Source organism: the organism of the source record quoted next, unplaced genomic scaffold (assembly GCF_019419815.1).
Source record: "Pyrus x bretschneideri cultivar Hongxiangsu unplaced genomic scaffold, Pyrus_bretschneideri_v1 Contig4, whole genome shotgun sequence".
In the NCBI taxonomy this organism is placed as follows: Eukaryota; Viridiplantae; Streptophyta; class Magnoliopsida; order Rosales; family Rosaceae; genus Pyrus; species Pyrus x bretschneideri.
In genome coordinates, this window is record NW_025999723.1 from 7,639,645 (window position 1) to 7,651,231 (window position 11,587).

Sequence of the window (11,587 nt, forward strand, 5' to 3'; positions counted from 1 at the left end):
ATCCTAATTTTAGAAAAAAAACATGAGAAACGTATAGTTTTACAAGGATTCATTCTCTTCATATAACACTAGTTAAACACGTTCGTTTTGCCAAATTGAAATTGTTCATATTTAAAATGTCACGTTCATTTTATTTATCATAATAATGAGTCATATCAAGCGTATCAGATTATTAACTCTTAATCAGGATTGAATCGCATATGACGTTGTGATATTTTGGACTTAAAAGTTTTTTATTGGCCCGTAATTTGTAGGACGAAGCCCATAACTCAACCCGTTAACCCTGTAAAAAAATCTGAGATAAAAAAAATAAGCAAAGGAAACCAGAACGAACGGTGTTGATAAATGGTAAGCATAAAGCCAAAAACCTTCTTCCTTCCCCTTCTCCATCGTCAGATCGCTTCCCTCTCCAACGCGCGCCAAATACAAACACTTTCACCTTCCTCTCTCTCTCTCTCTCTCTCTCTCTACAAATACACAGGTACGAAAAGCTTCCCTCTTTCTGCTCAATAATTGCGGCAGACCTAAACCTAACGGGTCGACCTAGGGCTCCGGTTCCAATTTCCGATTTTGTTATTGAATTGTTTCATGAAATGCAGTGAATCGTTGTGAGTGATGGCTGAGGCACCGACGAGTCCGGCTGGCGGGAGCCACGAGAGCGGCGGGGAGCAGAGCCCTCAGAGAGGAGGAGGAGGAGGAGGCGGCAGCAGCGTCCGGGAGCAGGATAGGTATCTGCCAATCGCTAACATCAGTCGCATCATGAAGAAGGCTCTGCCGACCAACGGCAAGATCGCCAAGGACGCCAAGGACACCGTCCAGGAATGCGTCTCCGAATTCATCAGCTTCGTCACCAGCGAGTATTTTTCACCTCTCTCTCTCTCTCTCTCTCTCTCTACTGTTATTTAATTTTCTTTTCAATCGAAATTGTTTTGTTAATTTTGTTGAATTGGGGTTTTTTTGGGTGTTTAGGGCAAGCGATAAGTGCCAGAAGGAGAAGCGGAAGACCATCAATGGCGACGATTTGTTGTGGGCGATGGCCACGTTAGGGTTTGAGGACTATATCGAGCCCCTCAGGATTTACTTGAGTAGGTACAGGGAGGTACAAATTGTTTAACTTTTGCCTTTTTGTACTTTCAGCTCACTTTACATTTTCGTATTTTTAGATGTAAATTTACAGTTTGGTTGTAGCATTTTTGGGTCTGTTTCTTTCTTTTCATTTGAAACTACGCAATATTGTACTTCTGATCAGTTCAATCTAACAATTCCTTTTCATTTTCTTTGTGTTTCCCCCTTGGTTTGATTGGCTGGCATGATTGCATTGTCAGACTGAGGTAACTAAGCCTTCTTCGGTTGTGTTAAATCTATTTTTATGTTCGATTGAAGTTTGAACTATAGTTGAACTGTTTAGTCTATTAGTTCATATCTCGTTTGGAGCATTAGAAATGACTTTATCGGGAAATTTTGAACAGGGTGATGCAAAGGGCTCAGCTAGGGGTGGAGATGGTTCTTTTAAAGGGAATGCTGTTCCAGCAATGCCTGGCCCAAGTTCACAGGTCTGATTTTATAAAGCCGATTAAAATTGTATTCTGTGTACTTTTGAAACTTTGGATTGTGACCTCACTCAGTTCTCTTTTGTGTTGGTGAATATAAATGGCAGTTTGTCCATCAGGGAGCATTGAACTATGGCAACCCTCAAGTAACTATCTCTATCTCTCTTCCTTTTATTTTTCTGTCGACAAAACACGTATATACAATTGTGTGCTCACATACATTTGATTTTTTTTCATAAACAAGCTAATTAGAATTGCCTCGATTAGGAAACTCCGTAATTAACATATGAACAACTTTATTCAACTTTAAGCTGTTTAGAATGATAGAATCTTAACCAAAATGTACAATCGATGATTATTGTTGTTTCGAGCATATGATATGTGCTTGCTAACATATGTACTAGAGTTGCACTCGTTTTATTTAAATGCTTTTGGTCCATGTTGTCCGTTAAAGCCACCAGTAGGTTCTTATGTCAAAGACCATAGAGAATTGTGTTTTTTTCTATCTAGGTGAAGACGTAGTGATTATAGGACACATGAATTTGAGTAAATTGTGTATAACAAAATTTTATGTACAATTATTCGATAGTGATTGGTACAGAGAAATGTTTTCTGAGAAGGAAAAAAAAAAAAAAAAAAAGTAGTAACTCTATACCTCCCCTCTCATTCCCATGAACAGTAACAGTACTAACGAAAAACTCTGCAGCACTCAAGACTATGATATGCAGATAAACAAATTTTTTTGGTAACTCTATACCCTACAAATCTTAAATTTTTTGTATGCTTGGTGAAGAACTTGCCCCTCGCAAAATCAACTGCCTTTTATTCTTTGATGCCCGTGAAGCTTTTTGATAGGATTCACGTCCTCCAATGAAACTTTCAGAAATTATAGCTTTGCCTTTACCATCTATGAGCAGGTTTGGTAGATTTCAACATGTCACCATAAATCTGAAGGCAGTTCAATGAAGTCTGTTTGAAGTTTGGAAAAATATCTGTTTGAAGTTTGGAAAAATATAGCCTGGGTTTGTACTTTGTACCAAGTATAGGCCTTACATTTCTCTTGGGGAATCTAATAAGATGCAGCATTTTAGTCATGTCGAGAAAACTTGCCTGATGCATTAATGGACTGTTTAGAATAGTCTTTTAAAAGAAACATTTTGTCACTTATAAATTTTTTTTACTCTTGCAGATTACTTTTGTCTTTTATACTGGTAACTTCTAAAGCGTTTTATTTAAGTAGGGAACTAAGATGCACTTAATAGAGTAAAATTTTTGCACCATCACTGAAAGTAAAGCTGTTTCATTAGAACCTATTCACTGGTGATGGGTCTTTATGTTTCTTAAGAACCGGTTTGCGGGTGAAGGTGTCTAGACTCCAGTGTACCCTTTAATATCAAGTGTTACTCAAACTGTTCGGGGTGGCACTTTTTTATGTGTTTCCTTTGTTAGAATGTGCACATGCTTTTATTGCGTCGCATTAGTGTCTGCTTTAAGAAAAGGATCTCTCATATTATAATATCGTGCATTTGGTCAAAACATGCTATGACGCTGAATTTGTTACATATTTTGGAAAGGATATGATTTCTTATTGGTTTATTTGGCTCTTTTAGTTCAGTGAATGAATCCATATGCCTTATATATCTTTTTTTCTGCTCAATTGTAGGAGGATTATTATGTGCCTTTGAATAATATGGGAAATGGAAATTGACGCTTTTGCGAGTGAACATGGCTTGTGGTCAATGTGCAATCGATCTTGATGATGTGTTCCATGATACCTTGCAATCCCGGCACAGCATCTCGTTGTTCATTTCATGCGAAGCAATGAGTAGAAGTTTTTAATTTTGTCATATATCATTTTTAAGAACTCGAAGGTGGTAAAGTTGTTAAGTTTCAGTACTGATAGTATCATTTATGTGAATCTGAGTTGAATGACAAAGTATGCTTCTGCGGTCTCTGTTTTGGTTGGGGTAGGGTTTGATTTGTATTCCGCAGATGCTCTCATTATCTGGGTTTTTGTAAATTTTTCTTTGGCTCTGTGTCTAGTTTAAGTCGCCTGATCATGTGAAGAAAAATAGTTGAATTATAAGGAGATTTTCACATAAAAAGTTTGGTTATCCTCTTCTGCTGTCTAGCTCTAGCAAGTAATTGTCCTTGGAAGTTTGGAAAAGATTAATTGTCCTTTAAGATATTAGTTTTACTTCGTGCACATAAATTTTTCTATTTGTATACGTATCAAACTGTGATTTATAGAATAGGAGTCGAGTATTAAACTCATAAAACTGTTACATTTGTTATTGTGTTCTTGTGACTTGGAAGTCCTGGAACCCTAGAGTTCGTGAGACGCGGTCGGACCTAAACCTAGTTTGGTAAGTACATCGCCACGACGTTTAACTTACGACTTGTTGTCGGACTAGGAACTCTGGTTACCTGAAACATTGCGAAAGTGTTGAGAGCAGAGGGTGTAGTTGTATTTGTGTATAGCTCCACCGGGCATCAGCCAGACAGGAAAGAAAAATTGATGGATGAGTAGGACATGCAGAACACCACCAGTGACTCGCACACAAAAACAACCAACAACCTCCAGTCCTCATCATGTCCTTGTCCAAGTACTCTTTTATTATTCACAGGTGCACGTGACAGCACGTGATCATTGTCACCGATGGTAATGTTGGGATTTTTGAAAGAGCAGGCGTCACGTTGCACGCACGTGTGTGTGTTTGTGAGAGAGAGAGAGAGAGAGAGAGAGAGGAGTAATGGACACATCATAAATTCATAATCATAATGAAATGCTCTCTTTTTATATTTGTGTCTAAGAACAAATTGGGTGTGAAATTTGTTCTAGAGTAAGATTCTCTCCCTTCTTAATCTCTCTTACCTTCCATCATCCCATATTTAAACGGTTGTGATTACGCTACGTCTACATCTTGTTTTGAATTTTTTATATAAAGAATAAGACAAAAAGACGAGTGTGAGAGGAGGGGATGGAAGGAGATGGTAATAGAAGGGGAAATAATCATACTCCATTTGTTTTAGGAGAGAAGGCAAACCCTATTCCTCCCCCCACGACGTGACCATCATTTCTTGCCTTGCCAATTCAACCCCGTTCCTTACCCCTTCCCTCAATCTGTCACCTCCACCATCAAACAGGTTTTAGAGCAACACATTGGATCACAACTCAATCGTAAATTGTCTTATTGAACAGTCTGATATATTATGTTTGTTAGTTTTGAATACGAGTCATTTTCAAGTAAAATGAACTCTAATTGTGCAGGTTTAATTCGGGGCGGAACAACATGAAAGACTCCCCTCTTTCTCTGTTTCGGTTTATATTTTTGTCAAAATTTAGACAAACCAACTCAAGTTTTCAACCCACACTCTTTTGTTATCTTAGTTTTGCCAATTGTCGTAATTCATAATTTAACAATGTAACATGACCTCAACAGTATAATACTGTTATGTATATATGACAGAAGAATGTTCCCCATGATTTGCATTTTGTTACAAGGATTTGAGCTCGATCAAGTAAAAACCTAGACAAAGGACCTACAAAACTTTGTGGACCCTCTTCAATCATATGGGTTAGTGGGGCAAACTTTTGGATTGCTCATGCCAAACTCATCTTCAAATTATATGCTTAATTTGCATACCGGAAAATTGAGAAGAAAAGTGGGCGTGAATTCAATGCTAGTGTTTTATCTGTTAGACACCGTATTTAAATATTCAATCTCAACCGTTTATTTTACCTACTAAGAATGTGTGATGGTAATGATTCTAATTTTTATTGAGCTGTTATCACCTCATCATAATAAAAATATGGCTAAATATCCAAAATGGTCCATGAGACTAAATATCCAAAATGGTCCATGAGATTTGGATAATCAATATAAATGATCACTGAGATTCAAAATCAATAGAAATGGTCCCTGAGATTATCCACCATCCATGATTTTGGTCCTTTCGTTAAAAACTCTCTGGGCAATTTTCAAAGTTTCGTAACTCAATCGATTTTTAACCAAATTCGACCCATAATATATCAAAATGAAGATAGGAAAGTGTAGAACAAGATTATACCATTTGGAAGCCCAATGGTTGCCTGAGATGGCTTGAAAATAGCCTGAAAGGTGACTGGTTCGTGGGAAAACTGGTTAGCCACTTTCGAGTCGTTTTCCAGCCAAACCAAGGCGAGTTAGCCATCGAGAAAGGTACCATTAACTTCGTCTCATTGAGAAGTATGATTTTCATTTTTGAATCACTCAATTTCGTTGAGTATTGAAGAGGTTATGAACGTTTAAAGTTTACCCAATTTCCGGCGAGTTTTTCAGTTTTCCCGTGAACCAATCACCTTTCAGGCTATTTTCCAACCATCTCCGACAACCATTGGGCTTTCAAATAGATATAATCTTGTTCTACACTTTCCTATCTTCATTTTAATATATTATGGGTCGAATTTGGTTAAGAATCGATTGAGTTACGAAGTTTTGAAAATTATCCAAAGAGTTTTTAACAGAATGATCAAAATCATGAATGATGGACAATCTCAAAGACCATTTATATTGATTATGTAAATCTCATGGACTATTTTGAATATTTAGCCTAAAAATATATAAATAAATAAAAAAGATTCCATTTAAACACCGTACATCATGTGAGGGTATAGAATCATGGTGACAGAGAAGCATGTGTGCCACTTAGGCCAACTCAGAACATGAGAAGGTCCAGCTCACACCAATAGCACCCCTTTTTTATGCCTCTTTTTATTCTTTTTTTATTTCTTCCCTCAATTCTCACCTATTTAGTCACTATACCCACCATCCCATAAGAGATTTTTCAATGTGCTAAAAAAACGACAAAAACATCATATATTCTTACACAAATGGAGGAACACTTGAAGAAAGAAAAGAAACAAAAATAAAAAAAAGTAACTTCCCTCCATTGATATAATAACACATAACATACCACATACCACATGTACTCCAACACATTAAAAAAATACCGGACCCCCACCCTTAACCTCATCCTCACCCCTAAAGTACCAGTCCCCCAAAAAACTCCTCTGTTGGTCAGTGGTCAAAGAATCCCCATGTATTTGTGAATTGACGAAACTATCCCTGTTGGTGTACAGCTGGCCACGTTATAATCCACAGAGAAAGGGAGAAAGGGTCGGGGGGTTTTGAGAGATTTAGCTGGCAAACCTCCTCATGTGGGACCAAAAGTCGTTTGCCAAGCGAGATGACAGATCCAGCCAGCACCCCCCATGCTCTTTATATTCCCATGTCTCCAATATGCGCTGTGTTGTGTGTGTGTGTGTGTGTGTCTAGGATTATGTATCGCATTGGTGCATGAATTTTGTTCTACTCACATTTGTCACAGTTTCCAAGGCACTAACAACTCGATACGCTAGAGATGACTTCATCCATTTGTCGATGTATACAAGATGTATATGGCCATTTGTACCGTATTTATTGATCATATTTTAGAACCGATCAATCTATAATAAAAATTTCTTGATTTGGTTTCAAGAGAGTTTAGTTGTGTATCCAATCTTAACTCGTAAAGGTAACAAGGACTTTGAGTACTTTTGTTTTCTCTTTCACTCAATCCTCCAAGTTTTCTCATTTCAAATCTTACGCAACCCTAAATTTTTTCACGTTAATTTGTAAAGATGTGTTTTGACAAGACGTGTATTTAGTCAGTTGGTTAAGTAAGTGTGTCATTTCTTACACTTGAGTTCGAATATCCCTCTTTATAAGTTAGAGCAGTTTAGAACATCAACTTTTTAAAATTAAAACTCAAGATCCAATTCTCTCTAGTTATTGGGGCTTAGAGAGAGAGAGAGAGAGAGAGAGAGAGAGAGAGAGAGAGAGAGAGAGAGAGAGAGAAGCAGCTGTAATACAACGAAAGTTAAGTTAAACTCTTGTTTCGCCGGATGAAGTGCTTCGGATGAAAGAATTGTTGTCCCATTTGGTGAAGGCCTCCTTCATTAACGCCACTGATTTCCCTTTGAAATTGTCTTTGTTTTGGGATGGAATCTTTGAAGCCATGTTTGATCGCACAGACAGCAAACGATGTTTTGGGAAAAGACGTGTGTCCTATCATCTTTCATAAACTAATGCCTCCCATGTCAATTTTCTAGTTCTGTAATTATAATTATAAAATAATTAAACAGTAAAATACACTTAATCTGTGTGTTTCTGTGATAAAAATAAAAATTAAACGAATAAAGTGGTGATTTAATATAGGATTTTTGCCACTTAGTACTATGGTCTAATTGTATTCCTCTTCATTTGTAAGTGAGAGATGTTAGGTTTGATTATCGCAAAAACGAATTTGAACCACATTGTTGCTAGCCCTTTGTGAAGTTAAGCCCATCCCCCTCTCGCTTTGTTAGACAATATTGTCTGTTCAAAAAAACAATATAGACTTCTTAGCTAAAATGGTTCATGATATTGACAAAACTTCTTACTTTAGTTCTTGAAATTTGAAATTGATAAAAGTGGTCCCTAAGTTTGTCTATCATCAATTATTTTGGTTTTCCCATTAAAAATCTCCATTAAATAGGAATAAAATAACAAAAATATCATCAATTATTATCAAACCATTTTAGCTCATTGTTTAATAAATTCAAGGTATTTTTGTCACTTTGATCGTTGTTTAACATAATTTTTCATGTAATGACCAAAATGATTAATGGTGGATAAACTCATGGACCACTTCTATCGACTTCAAATATCAAGAACCAAAATGAGAAGTTATGTCAATTTCAGAAACTATTTTGACTAAAAAGCCTTTAATATATATTTATATGGATTATGCAATTCATGCTTGGAGATCCAAGTTGGATCGTTCTTTGTTTACAATGTTGTCGACACATTAATGATGACATTTCTACAACTTATTCTTTAAGGCAAGCGTCAATTAGATTGCCAAACGGTACTTGTAAGTTGTAACACATTTTTTTCCTCAGTTATATGCAAAGGTCTTGCAGTTTTTGAAGAAAATTCGGAAAACCATCACAACATGTCACTCGCGCTTCTTTCTTGAGTTGCATGATGACAATGCCTGCATTTGATTGACTATGAGTTTAAGTGGGACGAAAGAAACTATAACAGATTGTTTAATTATGATAATTCTCACATTAAATTAAATTAAATTAGCATGACACAGATTTTTATTGCAAGCATTTGCAATAGAACCATAGATAGTTAAGTGATCGAGATAAAAAAACTTAAGATCTTTTGGTTTTGTAAGAGACGTCTTACGTCATGTAATTATCTAGAATTCGGACCTAAAGAGAGTTAAAGTCTAGTGGAAAGGGCAAAGACTAGGGGCTAGAGGTCTTAGGGCTGGTTTGATATTGTTGTACTTTGAAAAAAGCTGCTTCTGCTGTACTGTGAAAATAAGCAGCTGTGAAATAAATCAGCAGAGTGTTTGATAAACTTTTTTGCAAAAGTGCTTTTGAAAAAGAAAAAAAAAAGCAGTATTATAATGTTTGGTAAACTTTTATGTAAAATAGATGTGAATAAAAAAACCTATTTTTCAAAACTGGATTTTGCAGCTTCTTGTTTTTGACTTTTTTTCACCCAAAACTGTGAAAAAAAGTTAAAGCTGAATGTTTACCAAACACAAAAACAGCTCCTAGCTTTTTTTTATATTATTTTTTTTTCAGAATCACCTCAGTACCAAACTATGCCTTATTTGGCCTCACACATTTATGAAATATAGCCCTCTCGAAGAGTCCTGAACTATTTTAGTCTAAACTAGATATGTCCAATTAGAAATTGAATTTGGTAATATCTTCGTTCACCACTGTGAAGTCTCAAGTGATAGTGAAAATCATCATATTTATCACAATTAAATGAATTTAAGTTTTAAGATCTAGATAATGAATAAATACAAATCTCAAAATTTATATTTATCCAACGATTACAAGTAAAATGATATGCATCATCTAGTTAGGTATAGAATTCAGGGTGGGGTCCACAGTAATCTCCTTGGCACACTGTGGAGTGGTGGGTCCACGTGATCAAGCAGTTTATCTACTTGAAACCGATGCACATCGGACGGTTTCTGTCTCTGACCGTATCGTTGCTTACAAAAGTTTTCGCTGCATCATCTAGTCACGTATATACGTGCATGCAGACACACACCAACCAATTTCACTCCAAAACCACAATATTGCCTTTGTTCGGTCACTCCCCAAATTATACAGTTTCTTTTGTTTAAATTTTCTTAATTTCCCCTCTCTTTTTTTTAAGCAAACAAATTGCTTAAAATTTTAATGCAAGTATATATGTATAACAACAATTCTTAGTATGATCAGAGAGGGAAGAGATGATTGTATGGAGATCAAAATTATGTGTATATAACTCTTATTTCATATCATATGCAATCTTACATGCTATTTGGTTGTATATAATTTAATTTGTGATAATTTGTTTTTTAGTCGAACCGTGAGAGATAAATCCTATACAATGTCTTATACATAAACATTCATATGAATAATATTGTATATACTCGTCGCATATAACTATTTCTCTCTATACATATATAAAATTCACATGTAATGTACGCAGAGTCATTTTGTATTAATGTGTATATCAAGAATTGCAAAATTTATAATTTATTGATATTCTTCCCTATTTATAAGTAAATCTGTAATAAATCTTATTCTCAAACAAAACTTACTAAAATGTTTGGATCTATACGTTGCTCTGGTTTTTGTCATTCAAATCCACATCTTTTATTTAGAAAATTAAAGGTAACATTTTGTATTCATTTTGAAAAATAATTATAGGAGTAAATATTCTAATTTACAAATAAAAGACAAATTAAGTATGGAAATGTCATCTATAAGCTTTTTGAACCCTATGCATTCTCAAACAAATCCCTAACATTAAAATCTTAATCTAATTTTTAATATGACATTTTTCATATAATGTTTTCTCGACAAAAAATGTTATACGATGATCCGAACCCAAAAGATATAGGTTGCATGCGGATGCAGGCAATTATGTGCAAAAACAGAGAAAAATATAATGTTGTATTTGTACCTAGCGCGCGAAGGTGTTTTGGAGCGACCGGCATTATCGTATCCGTCGACTGCCGCTTCCTTCTACGACTGCCCGTCATGTACATCGGTTTTCGTTAAAAATACGTGGGACCCACCTTACAACGTACGGCGTTTAGCTGTCTCTTTGATAATTGGTTCTTGTCAACCAGGCGCATGGGGTCACGCGCAGGTAATTGGTAAATATTAATATTTTACCACATATTTTCTTGAAAATAAGGAAATTAATATTCAAGCAGTAAAAATACCTATGATCTGTACTCAAATTCCACCCCCCCTTGTCACTCACTCGGTTCATGAATCATGCACTACTGATTTTGAATCACACAATTGGAGATTTTTCATACCAAAAAACATGGTAAGTGCCAATTAGTCAAAGTACAGCTTTGGTCACTACAAAGTTACCCAAATGGTCATCCAATTAATGACACACTATAGGGGGAGTCTTAACCTACATTATAAGTACAAGCAAGAGATACTGGAGAAGCGGGAGTTGTAAATGTGATCTCGAGTGTTTTTGTGCCCAAGTTTCTAAAAGAAGGAGACAGAGCGCTAGTTGTACTAGTTTATGCACGTTAGACGTATGACTTATCACATGAGAAAAGAAACATACAAAACCGACGAATACAAGTTGTGTACAACTTGATATTATGCTCAGGATCGTGAGTGCTAGTTGTAATACTTATAAACGACAATTGTAATTAGTTCTTTTCGCGTGTACCTTGTCACGTGAGAAGAAAGACATACATAATTGGTGCATAAAAAATTTAAAAATATCCTCAAATACGCGTAACGCTTTAATATACTTAATCAAAAGCTTGAAGTTTTTGAATTTACATCTCGTTTCATATTCGGTTACTTCGAACTAAACAGAAGAGCACCACATCAAATTCCCCACCAACACACATCCAAATAGACAAATGGGTTTATGAGCCATGAGTGTGCTCAGTCAGGCCTCAACAAATCCTAT

At 35.7% G+C, this 11,587-nt stretch overlaps 1 protein-coding gene across 2 annotated transcripts; it reads left to right on the plus strand.

The window, feature by feature from the left end:
• The first annotated feature begins 321 nt into the window (after nucleotides 1–321).
• LOC103926655 (nuclear transcription factor Y subunit B-1-like) lies at nucleotides 322–3,502 on the plus strand. Of its 2 annotated transcripts, none has more exons than XM_048564992.1 (7): nucleotides 322–481; nucleotides 600–857; nucleotides 970–1,089; nucleotides 1,326–1,331; nucleotides 1,470–1,553; nucleotides 1,658–1,696; nucleotides 3,214–3,502. In XM_048564992.1, the coding sequence occupies exons 2-6, from the start codon at nucleotides 616–618 to the stop codon at nucleotides 1,677–1,679; spliced, it is 474 nt and encodes a 157-aa protein (XP_048420949.1). In that variant the 5' UTR covers nucleotides 322–481; nucleotides 600–615; the 3' UTR covers nucleotides 1,680–1,696; nucleotides 3,214–3,502. The 2 variants fall into 2 exon arrangements, with proteins under 2 accessions (XP_048420949.1, XP_009333746.2); XM_009335471.2 differs by having other exon boundaries at nucleotides 323–481; nucleotides 970–1,099.
• Nucleotides 3,503–11,587: the final 8,085 nt, after the last annotated feature.